The sequence below is a fragment of the Stegostoma tigrinum genome, chromosome 2 (genome assembly GCF_030684315.1).
Source record: "Stegostoma tigrinum isolate sSteTig4 chromosome 2, sSteTig4.hap1, whole genome shotgun sequence".
NCBI classification, from domain to species: domain Eukaryota; kingdom Metazoa; phylum Chordata; class Chondrichthyes; order Orectolobiformes; family Stegostomatidae; genus Stegostoma; species Stegostoma tigrinum.
Genome location: NC_081355.1, coordinates 89,196,785 through 89,219,020, shown reverse-complemented (window position 1 = coordinate 89,219,020; position 22,236 = coordinate 89,196,785). Strand labels below are relative to the sequence as shown.

At 38.5% G+C, this 22,236-nt stretch overlaps 1 protein-coding gene across 3 annotated transcripts in view; it reads right to left on the bottom strand.

Annotated features, from left to right (window-relative positions):
* Positions 1-22,236, bottom strand: part of si:ch211-197h24.6 (uncharacterized) — an 81,415-nt gene that overhangs the window by 18,778 nt on the left and 40,401 nt on the right. For 2 of the 3 annotated variants that reach the window (XM_048556118.2, XM_048556137.2), the window contains 8 exons: positions 19,593-19,685; positions 16,888-17,024; positions 12,405-12,512; positions 7,347-7,419; positions 5,754-5,900; positions 4,352-4,438; positions 3,115-3,298; positions 358-415 (listed from right to left, as the gene is read on the bottom strand). In XM_048556118.2, coding sequence (XP_048412075.1) covers positions 358-415; positions 3,115-3,298; positions 4,352-4,438; positions 5,754-5,900; positions 7,347-7,419; positions 12,405-12,512; positions 16,888-17,024; positions 19,593-19,685 — 887 coding nt within the window. The remainder of the gene's footprint in view (positions 1-357; positions 416-3,114; positions 3,299-4,351; positions 4,439-5,753; positions 5,901-7,346; positions 7,420-12,404; positions 12,513-16,887; positions 17,025-19,592; positions 19,686-22,236) is intronic. The other variant, XM_048556128.2, reaches the window with a different exon arrangement.

Below are 22,236 nucleotides of genomic sequence, written 5' to 3'. Positions count from 1 at the left end.
TTAAGAGGTAAACAAGACTCTTACTTGGATATATCTAACCACTCAAAATTATTTAAGAACAGGTTTTCTGCCCACATCAGTGCAGCAAAATCTAAACATTTTAGCAAAAGGCATTTTTCTAACCAAAACATTTCAGTGAACTACTAGCAGAGTTATAACTTGAAAGTAAACGGAAAGATAAAATTCAGTAAAACTCTAAAACGTTAAAAATGGCCACTAAGATGAATAAAGAATCAGTTCCAGAATACTAAGATATAAATAATAAATGCTTCATGAGGGAATTTTTACTTAAGACACAGGAGTTAATTCTGTGGAAACTATAGTCTACCGACTAAACAATATGAATTTCTGATATACCTTTTCTGGTACCCGATGACTGATGCTGGATCCTTTATGGTGATCATCTTTACTACTCCTATGGAAAACAATAAAACCATTTTGTCTTCAGAAAGGGACTGAAATGTTGGGTTTAGTCAGAACATAAGGAACAGAAATTACCAGCAAGCAGTCAACAAAATACCTTGTGTGTAAAAAAAAGTTGCCCCTCAGGTCCCTTTTAAAAAGTTGCGCCTCTCACCTTAAAACTATGCCTTCTAGTTTTGGGCTCCCCCCTACCCTGGAGAAAAGTCCTTGCCTAATCACTTTATCTATGCCCCTCATGATTTTACAAACCTCTGCAAAGTCATCCATCTGCCTCCTGTGCTCCAGGGAGGAAAGTCCCAAGCTATCCAGCATCTCCTTATAACTCAGGAACATCCTTGTAAATCTTTTTCTCATCCTTTCCAGTTTAATAACATCGTTCCTATTGCAGGGTGACCAGAACTGTACGTAACTCCAAATGTGGTCTTACCAATCCTTATAAACTTGCCTAACATAAAACATTCAGTGCTATAATTTTTGCTGAAGTTGCCTGAGGAATAGTTGGCCCATAACAAGTCAATTTCTCAAACTTCTAAATATATCAGTTCAGATTTAAAAAGTCTCAAGGAATTTCGTTCTGGGGTGAGAACGATGAGCAATGCGGTGTTTCAGGGCATTAAGTTAAAAAGCAATAAAAACCAAATCAACTAATACCTCCCAACTCATACTCAATGCTCCAAACAAAGGCAAGTGTGCCAAACACCACCTTTATGATGCTACTTTCAAGGAACTATGTACCTGCAATCCCTAGGTCTCTGCTTGACAACATTTTCCAGGGTTCTACCCTTAATTGTGCAAGTCCTGCCTTGCTTTCTCTTACCAAACTGCAACACCTCGCAGTTATCTGCATTAAACTCCATCTGCCATTCCTCGGTCCATTGGTCCAGCTGATCAAGAAGGCTCTGCCATACTCCTAAATAATCATCTTCAATGTCCACTACACCAATTTTGCTATCATCCATAAACTTAATAACCATGCCTCCTATATTCTCATCCAAATCATTTCATCCCGAATGCATCGCAGAATAGCAACTAACTGACTGCTATAAAATCTTAAGCATGTTTATCAGCTTGCTACAGCTGGAATTAACAGGAACACCAAAAAAACAAACTTCACAGCTTACCGTTAAAGCTTAAAATAATGGTAGAGCTAGACGTACAGCTTCAATTCCAATGGAACATTTTACAAGTCATTTCTAGGTACTACCTGCCAGTGACCATTTCATCTTAAATATCAAGTCTCACCTGTTGTACAGATATGTAATAACATCTCCGAACTAGTTGATCAGGAAAAGTTTAAAGGTTTCCCTATTAGCATGACATATTTATCTGCCTTCCATGTCAGGAGGTATTAGCCAATTGGTTTTTATTCCCTATTAACTTGATGCCTCAAAACACTCCATTGCTCATGTTTTTCATCCGGGAACTAATATCCACGAGACCTTTTTAATCTAAATTGAGATAATAAGAATATTGAGAAATTGACCTACTCATTATGAGCCAACTATTCCTCTGGCAATTTCAGCAACAACTGTGGCACTGAACATTTCCCATTAGGAAAGTTAAGGGGATTAAGAAGGATTAAACAAAAATGTGGACAAGTTACATACTTACTAACACCAGTCCAGCTCAACTGGAAAAGCAACAGGTCACCAGCAGGTAGCTGCATGGACCAGCTGTAAAAGTTCTAAAATCGCTCACCCCTTCACTCAGAGGCTGTGCCCTCAGGTTCTAGTCTGTCCTACAAATGGAAACATCTTCTCTACAACCACGAGACCCTTTCTGCCAGTCAGCCAATCTTCGATCCGTGCCAGAATCTTTCCTTTAACACCAAGGGCTTTTATCCTACTTAGCAGTCTTCTGGGCAGCACCTTGTCAAAGGCATTCTGGAAATCCAAATAGATCACATCTACTAGCTCTCCTTTGTCTAACTTGCTTGTCAACTCAAAGAATTTTAACTGATTTGTCAGACATGACCTCCCCTTGACAAAGCCGTACTAAGTCAAACCTATTTTACCACGCACTTCCAAGTGCTCCAAAACCTTACCAACACCAAGGTCAGGTTAACTAGCCTACAGTTTCCTGTCTTCTGCCTCCCTCCCTTCTTCAAGAGTTTCGTATTAATCATTTTCCAGTCTGTAACCATTACATTCCATTAACCTTGCAAATCCATTTCAAGTATGTAGTTTGCCAGGGTTCTAATAGAAGATATTGCTCAAGCATATTTCAGATTTCAGTGCAGCTTTACAGATTGAGACCATTTTCAAGTCTGTTCTTAAAACATGCATAATGGGAAAACTGCAAAATTCTACTTGCAGATCCAGGGGGTTGGGATACAAGTTACAGCAGTGTTTTTTTAATATGTCCCTACAATACTTCAGTCACTGCACCAGATATCATTCTGCTCCTTAGAAGGTTCTTCAACTCATATTTAGGTTCCCTTCTGTGTACCCCAAGAAATGAAATTTCAGACTGTATCAAAAGAATCAGAAATGTAATTGGTGTAATTTTACAGCACTAATAATTTTGGCTCATTGACATGTTTACTGCCCAACCATTCATGTATGTGGTAAAATTCCTTTGGCCTGAATACAGCCAATATTTAACCTTGCTTTCTCAAACTATTAAAGATGCCAGCATGATGTGTCAGTGGCAGTACTACAGGCAAAAGAAAATTCTTTCACAAAGCATTACCTAAACCGGTCTCCTTTCTTGTAGTCATCTTTAGAATCCAATCTACTTTTCCGTCTCCTGTCTTTATCTCTCTCAGAATATGTACTTTTTTCTTTCAATCTTTCTTTATCTTGTTTAAAATACTTTGTTCGCTTAACTGATCGTTCCCATTCATCTCGCCAGTCTTCTCCAGAATATTTAGTATCTTCAAAAATATTTAAAAAGTGAATACAGCCCAATTAATTAATAACAAAGTACACTACTTGACAGCATACTTGAGATGTCAATTTTACTGCTGAAACTCATGACAAGGCCAAAAAAACCAAACCACAAATATTCACCCAACCACAGTGCCCGAAACACAGGATGTGTGCACGTGCGGACGCGTACACGTGCATGTCGAGGAGGGGGATGAATTTATCCTTTGGAGAGATTTACTTTTTTAAAAAAAGAGAAAAGCACCTTCTGGCCAATGGTGATTACTGTTGAAGGCAAAATGGATAAAGCACAGACTGCAAAGTCAGTTACTGCACGTGTGATCAAGTTATAACTCATGAATGATTGGGGGGTCTCTGCAGTCTTGGCAGATACAGTATGATCAGAAAATACAATATTGAGAAGATTTTTCAGTCTTTCTTCCAGGAAACAATCAGGTTCAAACCTGATCTCATAGTAAGCCATTTCAGAAATAGGACGCACAAGATGCGCAGCTTGTTTTGCAGCAGACTATCCCCGAGTGACCGCCCAAACACAAACTCCAATTCTGCAAACTCCATTGAAACAAAACAGCCATTAATTTCCTGAAATTAATTCAAGTGACCAAGACAAGCGATTGTCTAGAATCAGAATTTCCAAGAAACACCTCGTTCCAAACAAAAATTGTCTTTATATTGAACTTTATGTTTAAAAAAAGTGCTAGGATTTCCACAATGTTTCAGACTGGAGTCTTACAGGGCAGTGTCATCCTCAATAGCAGGGGAGTTCTGGTAACGCTGCATCCAATATTAATCAGACCACATTGATAAAATTGGCCCTACTTCTGATCGCTGTATTATAATAAAAGAAAGCAGCACTGGAGAGGAAACGGACAGCTTCCCTTCTGACTGTCACTGCATATATAAACTATGGTGAAAAAAAGTGCATGCCATTGATACTAACAAGGCAGTTTTGCTTCTTGTTGTATTTTGGTAAATCTTATGTAGGGTGAGAATACAGACTTTCAACAAATTTCATCATAGAACACAAAAAACTGTTCTACCTTTATAGCTTTCTCTTTTCCTAGTCTGATCATATCGACTTGTTGAGGAATCACGTCGGGAGTATTTAGAATCTGACCGAGAACCAGCTGAAACAGAATTAATTGTTACAAAAAAATTCTTAACACCTTGAAATAAAGTAGATTGCTCATGTACAAGTAACACAATCTTAAGTGAGGGATTGATTCCTTGAATTAAAACACTGGGAACAATAAAGTTGATATTTCTAACCTCCATCAAACATCAATCCTCCAAGTGAAATTTCAGTTCATCATAAAGTCTGTTCCCTATATCCTGTCAAATTTTATGCATCCACCATCCATGCTCTAATTAACGTTCCCTGGCTTTAGGATTTTCCCCCTATAACCACAATTCTGGAAAGTCCCATCCTTACTTTAAACTTCACACATTCAAGTCTTTTGCTTTAAGCACGCCTTAAAAACCATGTCTTCAACTAAACCTTAGGTCAATTCTTTCTCTCAGATTAATTTTCCCTCTCACTCACATGCCTTAAAGTATAGTCTATGTTAAAGCCACAATATAAGTTGCATTTGTTGCTGTTATGTTGGCAATCATTATGGCAGATAAGATATGAAATGTGAAAAACATTAACGGCGCATCAGTACCTGCAGTCAGGAGCCATCGACTGAAATATTCTGGCAATATGCTAAATTTCACAACCCCTGCTTTGCCCTACATGTCCTCAACTTCATCCAAAACAAAAATAGTTGAGACAATTCCAGCATGTAGGACACAATAACTAAAGAATCTCTTGCCAATGGCGAAGCAGAGGAAGAGAGAAAATCACCCATGCGTAGAACCAAGTCAGACTTTCTGCTATTTTATAGAGCTGGAAAAGATGACCAATTTACTTGGAAAGCACAAGAACCTATGTAAAAGTGAAGTATTTCAAAATCAAAAGACTGATGGATAACTGAGATAACAAGGTGTAGAGCTGGATGAACACAGCAGGCCAAGCAGACCATAATGAAGAAGGGTCTAGGCCCGAAACGTCAGCCTTCCTGCTCCTCTGATGCTGTTTGACCTGCTGTGTTCATCCGGCTCTACACTTTATTATCTCAGATTCTCCAACATCTGCAGCTCCTACTATCACTGAAGGGTAACTGTTTGTGAAGAGAGTATCTCATGAATAAGAGTACAAATCAAACATCTAGCATTCCTAATTCTGTAAATACATTTATCTGTCTAAAGCCAGTAGAACCAGCAGGTAAATGGCTTACTACCAAGCCTAACAAATGCAACAGCACACTTACTAGCTGGATTCTGCACATTATCACCCCAGGGAACTTGCAGCATAACAAGCTGCAAAAGTATGTTCTACTTTGTGGCATAAATTTAATTTTAATTTTGAGACAGGATATTAAAAATGCTGTAGATCGATACCTTTTGAACAACTTGGTCTGCTGGATGATCTGGAACTTGGGGTAGCAGAAGACCTTTTAATTCTATTATCAAGAGAGGAAGAGGTTTCCATGTTGGTGCTCTGGTCTTGGTCAAAACCACTGTATTCCATGTCAAGTAGTTGACTTTCTACAATTAAAAACAACACTTGGTCAATAATCAGAACTTAGTACGTCAAAAAGAAGGAAATAAAATTTAACTACATTTGATTCATTGCATGATAAATTTAAGAACACTTCTGGTGCTTAGGCTAGGTTTAGCAGCATTTAAACTTTTTACTAAATAGCCTGATCATACAACTGGGAAATTCCCTTGGCTTTTATATGCTACGATGTAGCTAGTCACGAATACAATAATAAAATATTACAGAAGCTAGAAATCTGAATCACCAACATGAAACACTCATTTGTTTTCTTTCTATCCACAGACGCTGCCCGCCTTGTTGAATATAATTGTGCACGCCAGCCATTACATTTTCTGTTCATTGCTTACTGGTTTTAACAGACTACAGCCATTTCCTTCTAGTTGATAATCAGTCATTGTACATACAGAAGGCAAAGCATCAGTGTAAATAGTAAACCTCCATACATAAAAGTGCCAGAACACAGAACAGTTCAGCTCAGGGACAGACCTTTTGGCCAAATGTTCGCGCTGACCACAATGACATTGTAAACTAATTCTATTAATCTACATTTTTAAAAAATTCATTCATGGGATAAAGGCATCGCTGACTCGGCAGCATTTATTGCCCATTCCTAATTGCTCAGAGGGCACTTGAGAGTCAACCACATGCTGTGAGTCGAGTCACATGTAGGCCAGGAGGTTTGGAAGATGCTGAGAATCTTGGGTAATTTTCTAAAATTCATCCTGTAGATGGTACACAATGCTGCTATTGACTGAGCATTGGTGGTGGAGGGAGTCAATGCTTGCAAATGTACTGCTGCTTCGTCCTGGATGGCGTCAAGCTTCTTGATGTTGTTGGAGCTGCACCCATCCAGGCCAGTGGGATCATTCCATCAGAGTTGTGCCTTGTAAATGATGGACAAGCTTTGGGGAGTTAGGTGAGGTACTTGCTACAGTATTCCTGGTCCTGCAGCCACTCGGTTTATGTGATGAGTCCAAGTGAGTTTCTGGTCAACGGTAACCCACATACAATATTAATAGTGGGGGATTCAGTGATTGTAACATCATTGAATGTCAAAGAACTCTTTCCTTCTATACTTTTGCTCCTACTTCACGTGTTCTTACATTAGGTTCTTATCAGATTTTTGTTAATCCGAAGGTATTAGGCAAAGGCGGTGAAGTCACAGAATAGATACTGATGACAGACGGGCTCAAAAGGGTAAACTGCCCTACTCCTCATCCTGTACTCATACAGGAATAGAAATTGCATAAGCTCGATTCCATTGAAGTTTACAGTATGTTTTAATGGCAGAACCATTTGGTACATGTACAACTAAAATTACTCTTGAAAATTAAAGTCACTTTAAAAATGCAATACACAGACCCTTTACACATATCCTTCAGTAATTCTTCTACTATAAAAACTAAAAGTAGCAAACATTGGTACTTAACCACCTTCTTCAACTGCCACCTTCTCAGCAGCTACCCTCTCACTAAGTGCAGGTCCATTATAATCGCGGATAACCTGAAATTTTAAAAAAAAATCACCATTATTAATGAATGCTATTGTCCAAATACTAACTTTAGTGCATTTAGAAGAGTAAATTTCAAACAGCATTTCCTCTACTTTTCTGTAAAATAAATCATTTCTGTAGAGAACTTGATTTTTAATCACTTGTTGAATACATAGAAGAATCTTCTCAATGATCCTCATGAGATCTTTAACAATTTTAAAGCAAAACTCATATCTGCATTATTCAACATTAAATTAATCACGATGTGATTGTGTAAGAAGCCACAGTCATTCCAAAGGTAAACTGTCATGACATTTTGGACTGAATATCTGATAAGATCTCTCCTCTCAAATACTGATCTGGTAGCTGGGTGTCCAACATTTTTGGAAGGATGAATGAAATAGTCTTCTCAAAATGGAGTACCATATGTCACCTTTCAAATCCTATAGGGCTATTTTAAATAGGTTTCTCCCTCTTGAATTTGTGTTTTAACTGATATTTCAGCACTTAATCTAGATTTAGATCATCAATCAAGTCACGTGTGGGATGGCTGCATTGTGCAAACCCAACATCTTACAGTTCAGGGATCTGCCTGGAAGTCCGAACTCTTTCCTTAATACGCTCCAAACAATTTTAGGCAATGCTTACGGGAATTTGAAAAATGCTTTTAGAAAATAAAAATGTGAAGAGAATAAAAGCCATGCCGAAACAGAGCTGATCTTGAATGAAACAACTTGGATCATGTAGTCAAAATTCCAGAAATTCCAGTTTAAAAAGTAACCTTCCAGTGAAATGGTATAAGGGTGAAATGCCATAATAAAACTTAACAGTACATACAACACCCTACCAAGAGGAGCAAACATTAGAGATTTACATTTACTTTTTACTCATTTGAAGTTTGTTTTCACTGAAATTTGATGCAAAATTGCCCCAAGATGCGTCAAAATGCTTCATCAGGTATGAGGAATGGGATATTTAAATTGTCTGTAAAACATACATGTAAAAAGATCACTAGGTGACAGAACATCCAACATGATCAAAATCACCTGTTTCCTGATTGACAATACACACTTTATTCCCAAAATTATTATGACAAATATAATAATGAGAAATTCAATTAACTAATAGAACATAGAACATTACAGCACAGTAATCTTACATAAAATCTTGCAGCCTTACAAGTCATAGAGGTATCCATGTACCTGCAATTCTGGTATCTTGCTCAAGCCTCAATTTTAGTTGCTCCACCATTAACAGCTCTGCCTTCTGTCACCTAAGCCTTTAGCCTTAGAATTTCTTTCCTGAGCCCCTCAGCTTCTATTTCTGTTCCTTTAAAATTCTCCATAAAACACTACTCCTCGCCAAGTCTTTGGCGATCCGTACCTCGGTGTCAATTTTTGTTTTTGCCAAGTGTCTTTGTAAACAGCTTGATTTATCCCGCTTGCTGACCTATAATTACTCCCAGCCCAGCAAAGTCTACTCTTAACATTTTTATCCCAATTTCCAAATCCCTGCACGACTAATAGTTTTTCCAGCTTTGCAATAAATTTATCTCTACAATCAGTGTCACTAAAATTCTGGTTGTGTATCAATTTCCAACTTTCACTGATCCATCATTGGTAGAATGGTACCTCCACCACCACTGATTAGGTACCAGCAGTGAAAGGTTGAGAAGTGCTGATGACCGATGGGACTTAGATGTCTTTCTTCATGAATCACTAAAAGCTAGCATGCAGGTACAGGAAGCAATCAAATGTTGGCCTTCAGCATAAGGCTATGAACTGCAGTTTAGAAGGTGGAGCAGGCATCTCACTGAAAACGATAACATTCTAGCAGGACTAGATGGGGTAAATGCAGGAAGAATGATCCTGATGAACGAAGAGTCCAAAAGGGTCACAGTCGATGGATACAGGGTAGGCCGGTAATGACTGAGATGAAGAGAAATTTCTTCACCCAGAGAGTGGTGAGCCTGTGGAATTCTCTGTCACAGAAAGCTAAAACATTGAACATTTGCAATGAATTAGAGATAGTTCTCAAGGTTAAAGGGATCAAAGGGTATGAGGAGAAAGCAAAAAGAGAGTGTATGGCGTTGTATGATCAGCCATAGTTATTATAATGAATGGTTTAGCAGCTCAAAGGGTCAAATCACCTACCATGGCTCCTATTTTCTATTATTTGAGTACACAAATGAAGATGCCTTGCCGTAGCTGCACAGAACCTAAGTAAGACTACACCTGGAATATTTCGTAGTTTTGGTCTCCTTATCTAACGAAAGATACACTTGCCATAGAGGCATGCAACTAATGTTCACCTGATAAATTGTTTAGATGGGAGGACTGTCTTACAAAGGCAAGACTAAGGAAACTCAGCCTGTATTCTCCAGAATGTTGAAGAATGAGAAGTGGCCTCATTGAAACAAACAAAATTCATACAGGGTTTAATATTGGAAGAGACCATAGTTGTTTTTTTTTGGAACTATAAACGGAAATCAATGTTGGTCTGGTATAACTAAATATGCAGCAAAATTTTGCACCTTGAAAACTAGTGCTGTATATTGCTGAGTTGTGTACTACACGGTTGCTTTTTGGAAACAGTAAGAGGGAGAATAAGACTGAACAGCATCAAGAATCACTGTGTAAGGTAGTTCTGCCAGACAACATTTCTGATTGGTTGAGCTGCAGTGTTTAAAAAAAGTCAGAAGTACAAAGCTCAGAGATAAAGAGGCAGCCACAGCCTTCATACAGAAGGCACCCACCTCTCAGTGTGCATGCACAGAAATAAAGACAAATACCAAGAAAGCTCAAAAAAAAGCATTCATACAAGACCCCAAGTTCACCAATCGATCTTCAAAGAGTGACCATCACACTGCAGACGACGGCATGTCAGCATTACAAAAGTCAAAAGGAGTGTGAAAAAAATAACTTTACGTTGTGTGAGAACTTGTGATCTTCAGAGTTTTGTTTACCCTGTTTATAATCTTTTATTCACCTCTATTATTGGTTAAAGCTTTTGGGTTTCTTTCGTCTGTCTCAATTGTAATTGAATGAATTTGGTGTTTCGAAAGGGCACTGTTAAGTTGCATAAATTAACAATCCCTTCTTTTCACTGGTTAGTGTCAATACAAAAAGAGCTGCTGAAATTGTAAGTGAAGCAAACTTGTTTTGATTTCCATTTGTCCTGTGTAGCTTTCAGCCAAGCAAGAGATAACAAGAATTGCAGATGCTGGAGTCAGAGATAACATGCTGCTGCCTAGCCCGCTGTGTTCTTCCAGCTCTATACTGTGTTATGTCAGCCAAGCAAGTTGGCCGCTTTGTTTTTTTTTGAGTATTTTGTACATTTAAACACTTTGTGACTGCTTCTAAACAATGGGACATAATAATCAGCATATTGTTCACAATAAGTTTAGCGATGTGATGTTTCCACTTGCTAATGTGTCCAGAATCAGAATCCAGAATACAATCTCAGAGTAAGAGATAGGCCATTTAAAGCTGAGCTCAGAAAGGGTTTCTTCACTGCTCAGATGGCAGTGACTTCTTTCTTTCCCCTCAGAGGGGTGTGAAAGCTCAACTATTAAAGCATGTTCGAGACAACAATTGATAAATGACCAGATACTAATAAAATCAAGTGCTACAGTCAGTGTGGAAATATGACACTGAAGTGGATGATCAGCCAAGATTTAACTAAACGGTGTAGCAGAGTCAACAGATTAAAATGGCCTAGTCCTGCTCCTATCTGCCTATTTCCAGACAGACTCATATCTAGAGAAGGAAATCTAAAATAAAAAGAATATTATTGAAAATGAACACTAGAGGCTTTTTGTTTTGCACACATCTGGATATTTTGCAAGTTTTACAACTTAAGGGGAGAATCAATGTTAATTCCGTGAGATTAAAAAAAAAGTACACTGGCTAGCAAGTGGATTCAGTAACAAAGGCATCAAGAATGAACCAGTTAACCAGATTGATAGTTTACTGCCAGGTCTATAATCATTTTGGAATCAGTCAAGTTTGCAGTAGGGCACACTTGTAAGTGATGGAAGGTATTTACATTAACTCACTGGAGGCAGACAAACAGAACACGTACACCCACTTTACTGGCTCATTTCTCAGGGCAATACTCTGACAAAAATGAATCCTGCCTTATTTAAAATTTTAAGCAGCCTGTAAATTAATTGTCAATCAGGATCAAGTGATACATTTGCCATGGCAACACCTCTACTTATCAGTCCACTGCTAACCAATTTGCACCTTTCCCTCATACAGTATAAGTGTTGGTATTCCCTTAAATTGGTATTCTAACACATTCTCCCGATGAGCAGAAGATGAAAACTTTTGACAAAGTGTGTTTTCTTTCAGCTATATTCAAATTCTCTATGACCAAATATCAAACATAGATGGTAATATCTACTGCCTGACTGCATCACCTAATAAATAAAACAGCTCCTAAAAACCAAAAGAATCCCAAAAAACTCAAACAGCAGCTGCTTATAAAGTGTCATGGTGCTCTCAAAACAAAAAAGAAAATTTAGTCCAAATCCAGCTTAGTCACAAGCGATGAGAAAATAGATGAACAAAATTTTGGTTAAAAGATAGATTTTATACAAGTGTTTTCATGGAAGAGGGAAGTGGAGAGGCAAGAGTATGGAAAGGGGAATTCCAAAGTTCAGGTTTGGACGGCTGAAAGTAAAAAATCAGGGACGCATACGAGGTCAGAATTAAGGAACACAGTTGCTGGATGGCTGAAGAAAGCTACCAAGATAGAATACAGTACGGTCAAGGGCAGATTAGAATATAAGGATGAGAATTTTAAATTTCAAGTATCACAACACCAGAAGTCTCCATAGCTCACCAAAAACAAGGTTAAAAAGGACATGGAAGTTATGAACAATACAGTTCAGCCTCAGATCGTGGTCAGGCAGTTAATCTAGTCGGTCTTATTATTATTGTCCTGGATTTCATTTGCTCCTAATAATGAGCACTTTAAAAGGTATACTTACCCTAACCCTTCCTCTTCCATCTGTCTTTTCAATTTCTGTTGCTTTCTTCTTGACAATCGTTTTATATTTTCCTGCATTCAATTTCAATATCTCAGGATGCCTCTTTTTCTGGAAAAGAATAAAACATATCTCATGCATAGAAAACTAGCAATATTTACGAACATTCCAGAATGGCTCACAAATGACCCTGGCAAATAAGATGAAACACAAAGATTGAGCATCTTTCGGTTGTTTAAAAAATACTAATATTGACTATACTCAGTTGTTTAGTAGCTTAATTTAAGTTGTTGGATTACATAGTACCATACTGATAATTTGTTCACCTTTGAGCTTTAAGTTCCTCCAACAGGAAAACTGACTCATTTATCTTGAAGTGCTTGAAGTGTAAGATTGTTATTCTTATTCAGAAGTAGTACCTAAATGCTGAAGTTGCTAAACTAGCAGAAAAATAGTCGTGATGCCAGGTAATAATACAATGAGAGGAATGCCTGGTGATGAGGGAGAAAAATCATCCTCATTCTAATAAGCATTAATGTTCAAAACTCTTAATTTGTTACCTCAAATTACTCGCAACACATTCAACAAGCCAGGATGTTATTTGGTTCAGTAGGAACGTGCATGTTGTGGTGAAGCTCATGAAATGTTATAGCTTAATGTGAGGGCAATTAATGTAAGAGTATGGATGTTCACTTCGTCAGTCATACAGGGCATCAGTGAGACCACATCTGGACTATTGTCTACAGGTGTACTAGTCAACATACTTACTGATGGATGTTAATGCATTAGGAGCAGGTCAGAGAAGGTTTACTAGGCGAAAATATCTGGAATGAGCTAATTGCTTGTAAGTAAAGGCTAGATCAGGTACATTGACCAATTTTATTATCTCCCAGGAGGTTAGAAGAGTCACAGATAACAACTGAAATATAAGATCCTGTGAGGACTTGGGTGGGTGCCAAAAGAATAGAAAACAGGAAAATAAGAACAGGAGTAGGTATTTCAACTGTTAAAACTGGCTCTACCATTTAATATGATCATGGCTGATCATCCAACTCAGTACATTGTTCCAGCTTTTGCCCTATACCCTTTGGCCCCTTTAACTCTAAAATTATATCTAACCATCTCCTTTGTGAAAACATTCAATGTTTTGGCCTCAACTGTTTTCTATGACAGAGAATTCCATTCTCGGGGTGAAAACATTTCTCTTCAGTTCAGTCCCAAATGGCCCATCCTGTATCATTAGACTGAGACTCCTGGTTCTGGACTCCCCAGTAAACAGGAATATCTTTCAAGTGTTTAACCTGTCCAGTTTTGTTAGAATTGTACACCGTTTACAAGATTCCCCACAACTCAATATATTTCAAAGGAATCCATTCTGTCTTCAGATGTCAGTCCTGCCACCAAGGAGTCAGTCTGGTGTTGGGAGAATTTAGAACTAGGGAACATAGTTTAAAAGGGGTTGCCCATCCAAAGCAGAGTTGAGGAAGCATTTTTTTTCCTCTCTCACAGGACTGAATGTCTTTGGAGTTCTCTTCCACAAAAGGCAGTAGATGCAGAATTTTTTTTTAAAGGCAGAGGCATGTAGGTTCTTATCAAGGCTATGCAGGAATGTAGAGCTGGAAGTTAAAATCAGATGTGCCAAGATCTTATTGAATGGCAAAGCAGGCTCAAAAGGGTTGAGTGGCATACTCTTGCTCCTTGTTTGTATGGTATTCTCAAGTATCTGTTGTCTCTGTAGGTGGTGGTGGTGGCAGCAGTGGTGATGGGTTTGAAAGGTTCTGCTAAAAGGAGGTTTGATGGGTTGCTGTAGATAGTAATCGGTGCTTTCACTATGCACCAGTGACAGTGAAAGTGGCTGCTTAATTTGCAAAGTCAGCAATTTTGATCTGGATGGATTCAAGCTTATGTTTTAGGAGCTACAATTATCCAGGCAAGTGATCGAATACTCTCCAAACTTCTGATATTTGACACAGACACTACATAGATTACGAATAGTTGGAACTAAAGACTGAAGCCACCAATGCCCATTACAGCAAAATCTAAGCCACATTCAGTTTGAACTGATGAATGGTATTTGTACCGTACAAATGCCAGTATATGACTATTTAAATAAAGGCTCAATCTAACCACCTATCTTTGACATTCAACAGCATTACCATCATAAACACTCCACCAACAATATCCTGGAGGTTACCAATGATCAAAAAGTGACTCAAATAGACTTAGTGACAAGAATAAGTCCGAGACTGGGAAATCCACAGCAAGTAACTGACCTCCTGACTTCACAAAGTCCATTTACTAGCTATATTTCCACAAATAGTCAATCCGCCACTGACACTCGGTAGCAGCAATGTGCGTTATCCATAACATGCACTTCAGAAATTCCCCAAAGATCCTTTGGCAGCACCTTCTAAAACTATAATCACTTCCTTTACAACAACAGCAACAGATACATTGGAACATTACCACCTGCAAATTCCCTTCCAAGCCACTCACCTTTGAGTTAGAAATAGATTGTCGCCCCTTCACTGCAGCTGGGTCAAAATCCTGGAATTGCCACCCAAACAGCATTATGGGTCTACTACAGCATGTGGACTGCAGCAGTTCACTACCACCTTCTCAAGGACAACTAGGAATGAGCAACAATTGCTGGCCCAGGCAGTAATGCCCACGCCCCAAGAGTGAATTTTAAAAAAAAAGCCAGGAATACTCCTTACTTGCCTGTGAGAGTTCAGCATCAACAACGTAAGCTTTAACTAACCATATAGAACCCACATAACTGGGACCCCATCCACCAACGTGAAAATTCACTCTCTCCACTCCATGACTAGAACACAATAGAAGCAATGTTTAGTACCTACAAGATGCACCGCAGTAGCTTGTCAAGCATGCTTCAACAGCACCATCCATATTTTGAGGTCTGCCACTTAGGCGATAACGCGGCACGGTGGCTCAGTGGTCAGCACTGCTGCCTCACAGGGCCAGGGACCTGGTTTGATTCCACCCTTAGGTGAATGCCTGTGTGTAGTTTGTGCAAACTCCCAGTGTCTGCGTGGGTTTCCTCTGGGTGCTCCGGCTTCCTCCCACAGTCTAAATATGTGCGAGCTAGGTGGATAGGCCATGCTAAATTGCCCACACAGTGTTCAGGGATGGATGCGTAGCTTAGGTGGGATGCTCTGAGGGTTGGCGTGGGCTTGTTGGGCCGACTGCAGGGATTCTATGTAAAAAAATTTTTTTAAAAATAGTATGCACATGGGAATACCACAATCCAAGTCCCCATCCAAATCACTCACTACCCTGGCATGGAACTATGTTTTTATTCCTTCACAGCTGCTAAATCAAAATCCTGAGATGTCCCCCTTAAGAATGAAAAATCCTGCTCACTGGGTATGCTTATAGCACATGGATTGCTTTGGGTCAAGAAGAAAGCTCACCACTTTTTCAGAGGTCAAATAGGGATGGAAATATGCAGTCACATTGCAAGAATTCTTTTTTTTAAAAAAATCCAAGAGTGAGAATGGCTTAAGAACTACAGAACTCAAACGTATTCAGTAACCAAGTGAAAATGATTAACATATATTGCAAGCAAGACAGAATCAATATTTATTCAATTATTCATTCAATTTCTTTTAAAATAATAAACTTGTCATGATTTTCCTTGTCAAATATACCCATGATGCGAGTAAATAAACAACATTCAAGCATAACTTCATGAAAGTGACCATATCCCATCATTTTCTGACAGTACCCTAAAATTTCTTGGCCGTCTAGCTTAGTGATGGTCTACACCATCATCTCCATAATGCAATGCAGTAATCACGATACGTTTGAACAGCTCAAATTAAGACGATATTCTTAAACTCAACAGTACAAATAAATTTCTTTTATTCATTCACGGGATGTGGGCATCGCAGCCTGGGCCAACACTTACTCCCCATCCCCAACTGTCCTTAGGGCAGTTAAGAGTCAGCCACATTTCTGTGGGTCAGCCACACAAAGGTCAGACCATGTTAAGGATGGCAGTTTCCAACCCTAAAGGACATTAATGAACCAGACGGGTTTCTCTGGCAACCGACAATGAATTCATGGTCATTTTTAGACTCAATTCCAGATTTCTTTCATTAAATTCAATTTCAACTATCCACCATGAGGAGATTTAAATGTAGGTCCCCAGAACATTACCAGCTTCTCTACATTAACATTATTGCTGGACTGTTAGTCAGTGTGACTTCGGTATGTAGGTGGTGGTGTCTTTGCAGACAAATTTACACATGATAGCGTGAACCCTTGTGTGTCTCAGGAAAATGCTGAAACACTCGATAAGAACTAATTCTTAATGAGTTAATTGCTGTCCTCCATATGAATATTCTAATTAGCTCACTTTTGGCAAGTGGTCACTAAACATTACCACTAGGCCATCATCTCACCTGATGTTTGTGAAGTAAACATATTTAAAACATGGGATATTTAGACAACATATACATACTACATAACGCATCTTGTGCTTAAGTCCAAAGATATGTGCCAGAACACATTGAAGAGGCAATTCGCAAGTGCACAGTTCACAGTAATATAAGGGTTCATCCTTTCCTCTATAATGGTATTCAGTCACAAAATCCAACCCTGCAGATACAAATAAATAAATATCATTACTCCATCAGCCCAAACGTTAAGAGCTTAGGATTGAATTCCAAACAAATTTGGTCACACAGCACTGGAATGTCCACAATGTGGGGATTTTGCTCATGAGTAACGAAGCAAAAAACAAAACTGAGAAATTTGAAAAACATTGAATTAGTAAAGATATATTTCATACAGGTTGAATTTATGCTTTCCACACACTTTCTATTTTAATCTAACAAAATAGCCAAACAGCTTGACATCAACCCAAGTTTTGTAAGTTCACCATAAAAACAGAAAGAACTGCAGATGCTGGAAATCAGAAATAAAAACAAAAAAGTTGCCGGAAAACCTCAACAGGTCTTGCTGCATTTGGAGAGAATGTTTCAAGTCCAGTGACCTTTCCTCAGAACACCTCCATTTTAAGTTTATCCCTGTTGTAAGATCGCAGACCCTAGGTTTAAGCCTGAGGGAGATAATTTAAAGGGATTAACAGTGTAGAAAAAGACTTGTTGCATATGCATGTGGACCCCACTTGAAAAAAGGGAGCCACACCTTATTACTTTTATTTTTGAATAAGGTAATGTCATTATAGCAACTTTTCCCAGCTTATATAATGGGACCACACCATTTTGAAATAACATCCATATCTACTGCAGCATTCTGCCTACATATCTAGCACTGAACTACAGATACATATCAAATAGTTGCGATTTATGGAAGTTATATTTTTCTTGATATGTGCAAAAGAAAAAGCTCCAGCTGCAAATCTCTCTTTTCAACAATATTTCATTTTGGTGGATGAATGTGCAATCTTAAAAATAGATTTGTAACAGCAAACTCAATGGCATAGTTTTATAATTGCTGCAAAATTTTTTCAGCAATTATAGCAGATTATGTAGTACCATATATAAAACAATGTGAACACAACATGGAGCTGGAGAAATACAGCAGATCAGGCAGAGGAACAGGAAATGTTGCTGCCTGACCTGCTGTGTTCCTCCAACTCCACACTATACTGACTCTGACTCCAGCATCTGCAGTTCTTGCTATCACTACATAATGTCATTTCTGCAGTATCACCACAGTCATCAGTCACAAAGCCCGATTAACTGCATCCATCAGGGGCAAAAGACATTGTCATACCTATCTTGCAATCTCTAGGATGTGTCTTCATAAGCCTACATTTACAAGCTCCACAGCTCACCCACCTATCAATAACAAATCTGTGGTACCATCCCATGGCAGCATCTCCCACTCAGCGATGCTGTAAATTGAAATTTTAAAAGTGGCACTGTGGGATCTGATAATGGAGAATCCTCCTCAAAAACAGATTATGTAACTTCCTACTCAGCAATCAATTGGAAGTAAAAGTGCAGGTTTACTCTGTCACTTGCCTTGGACAGACACTTGAGCCTTGGGTTTTCTTTCCCGGCATTTTTATCAGTCATTTCAAATTTAGCTAAGACTAATAATAAACAGATGTCATTGAAGCCTTGCAAAGGACTTACAGAACGGTCATCTTTTTACAGCATTATCTACTTAAGTTTAATTATTTAGAGGGCCATTTAATTTAAGTTCTGGATAACACACAAATTATATAATTGTGTTGCATAGGAAATAGCCATTCAACCTTTGCATTGGTTGTAGTGAAGTGAAATCCAGTTACTCCTGCTTCCATGTAAATTTATCTCTTAAGTATTTATCCATTTCTCTTTCGAGAGCTATTAGTGAATCTGTTTCTACCATCCTTTCAGGTAGAATACTCAATGTGGACAATTCATGGCATAGAAACATTTTTTTTCTCATCTCACCTCTGGTTCTTTTGCTGTGTGATACAGTTTAAATCTGTGTCTGATTATTTACCCTTGATCCTTTGAAAATAGTTACTTTACATAAAGCCTTTATTCTTTGTTTAAAATCAATAGCAAAAGGCCACTCAATACAACTATGATTAATCTTCAACATCAACTACACCTCCTTACATTATCATCAACTACACCTCCTTACATTATCCCCACATCCCTTAGTTCTGTCAGCTTCCAAAAAAAATCTGTCGATTTTCAACTTGAACATAATGACCAAACGCTTATAGATCTCAGGGACAGAGAATTCTGAACGAATTCTTAGGAGAACCAGCAAGGCAAGAAAGTACATGCTGAAAGGTAAAATCCTAGGAACGAGAGAAGGAGAGGGATCTTAGTGTGCATATCTATAGATACTTGAAGCATTCTGGGTATTTGGAACTCACTTAGAAGACTGGTAGAGCAGGAACCCGCAAGACATTTAAGACCTATTCAGATCAACACTTCAAACCCCACAGTATGTAAGACAATATGCCAGACAGGTTGGGCCAAAGGACCACTTTTGCTGCCTAAAAATATATTCTATGATTTATGTCAACTGATTGACATTAGCAGAAAAGTTAATTATTTAATGCCGCCATACAGTTTAACAAAGAATGCTTTATTTCCAACTTTTTAAAGGTATGCTTACAAAACTACAAGCTACCAGCAAATCATGGAAAAACAGAGTTAAAGGATGCATGCTGAAAACAAGGAAAATACATACCTATTATAGTTTCCTCAAAATCAAAATTTGCGATGTAATCTTCCAAAATTTTTGATCCTATAGAACTTAACAGGTCATCAACTGCTGAAGTTGCTAAAAAGGAAGCCAAAATTAGATAAAACAGAATGAGGCCCTAACATTTCAATTCTTAAACTCCACCTAGCCTGCACCAACTCTCTCTCTGTTCTTCTCTTTGAAGTGCTGATTCATACCAGATAGAAGCCATATTATGGTCTAGATTTACATTCCAGATTTAACAAGCCTTTCTTCATCCACAAGCCTAGAAAGTTGTTCACAATTTCACAGGTCATCATTCAGCCCAACCTAAAAACTGAAATTACTTATCCTGTAACTCCTGCTGAAAAGTTATCAGCTACAAAGACCAAGTTGCAATTTCCCAAACATGGGGACACTAATATCAATAGTACTATCCTTCTATTGCCTGAAGAGATATCAACTAACTATGGAATCACCAGAGGTCAAGCCTGGGACCTTTCTGGTATATGACTATATAGGTTGTATTGAACCAATTATGTTCAAGTTTTTTAGCAATACATCAAGAATTTTATAACATGATTCACTGGTAATTATTACAATTGTGAAATGCTCACATTTCTTGCCATTTTATAGGAAATGTTTGATGGACAGTGCAAAGCAAGTTTTCAGATTCGACTCAAAGGCAAAACAGTCAATCACTGCACTACTTAGCATAATAAAACACTCCAAAACAATTACCAGGAGTTTAAAATGAAAAATACAACACCAAGTCACAAGTGGTACAACATGTGGTGATAATTACACAAATCAGCAAATGCTCGCTTAAAACAGGCAGATGTAAAGTAGCCAGATAATAAAATGTGAGGCTGGATGAACACAGCAGGCCAAGCAGCATCTCAGGGGCACAAAAGCTGACGTTTCGGGCCTAGACCCTTCATCAGAGAGGCTCTCTGATGAAGGGTCTAGGCCCGAAACGTCAGCTTTTGTGCTCCTGAGATGCTGCTTGGCCTGCTGTGTTCATCCAGCCTCACATTTTATTATCTTGGAATTCTCCAGCATCTGCAGTTCCCATTATCTCAGATGTAAAGTAGCATCTTAGAGAAGGAAAGTGAAGAAGTTTCAGTATGGAACTCCAAAGCTGCAGGCAAGGAAGCTGAAGGCATGGCCAGCAAGAGTGAAGAGGTTAAAACTGAGGAAGCTTAGAGGCCAGAATTAGACTGGCATGGACTTCTTAGTAGGGATGTGGGGATTGGAGAATAATATAGGAGGCAACTAGGTGTTTGAAAACAAGGAATGTTTTAAAACCAAAATCAATATAGAGCAGCAAAATGAGTAATGGGTGAGCAGGACTTGGTATAAATTAGGATACCGGCAGTTGAGATGTTGATGACTTCAAGGGTAAAATCACAAATCTGTTATGGTGTCAGAGACCATTCAGCCCATTGTGCCTTTACCAGCTCATTAAATGAACATCACAGAATGCAAATCTCCTGCATTTTCCTCATACTGTTGCACATTTTTAGGATAAAAATTATCATCCAACACCCTGTGGGATGCCTCAATTGAACCTGTCTCCACCCACAATGAGGCAGCGCATTCCATACCCCAACTACATGTTAAGTGAAAAGTGTTTTCCTTGCTTCGTCTTGGTTTCTTTTGCACAGCACTTTAAACCTATGCTCTCTTGTTCTTGTGCGTTTTACAAACAGGAATAATTTCTCACTATTTATTCGAAGAAGCATGCAAGTATTTTGAAAACGTTTATCAGGCATCCTCTTAGCGTACTTCTCTTCAAAGAGGTCCAACTCCTCCAATCTATCCTGACAACTGAAATTCCTCATTCCTGGATCCATTCTTGTAAACCATTTCTGCACATGCTCCAAAATGCTTCTTAAAATTAGTGCCCAGAACTGCACATGATTCACCTGATGCCTAACATGAGCCTTGCTCTTGTACTCTATCCTCCTATTAATTAGTAATGTAGAAGGTTGGTCAGGAATCCTTTGGAAGAGTCATTTGTTGACAGCAAAGGCAGGGATGATGACTTCAGCATTCAGCTGAGCAAAATGACGGTCAAACAATGTTATGGAGATGGAAGCCGGCAGGTTTGGTAGTAGGACAAAAGTGTTGCAAATTAATTTCATTGAGTCTGGTTTAGCCTCGGGCAGTTAGAAGGGATAGGAATGGAGTTAGTAACTAGGGAATGAAGTTTCTGGCAGGGACCAAAGGCAATGATTTGGCTGTCCCAAAATTTAAATGAAGGATATCTCTACTCATTCAGAACTGGATATATCAATCAAGCTGAGACAATGGAGGGGACTTAGAAGTTTGGTGGTGAGGTAGAACTGGGTATGTTCAGTATGTATATCGAAATTGATACAAGTATATCTTTGAGGAGGTCACCAGGATCACATAGGTGAGAATTAGGAGGAGCCAAGGATAGATCATTGGGGCCATCAGAGGTAGTTAGACAGAATGAGGAAAAGCCATTGCAAGTGACATTTTTAATTGTCGTCAAAAAGTAAGAATGGAACAAGATGATGTAGTTCCAGCAAGCTGGTCAATACCAACAAAGTACACCAGAATGCTGCAAAAGGGTACCTAGCAGAGTATTTTGTTATGATTCCACAAAAATAAATCAAAATCA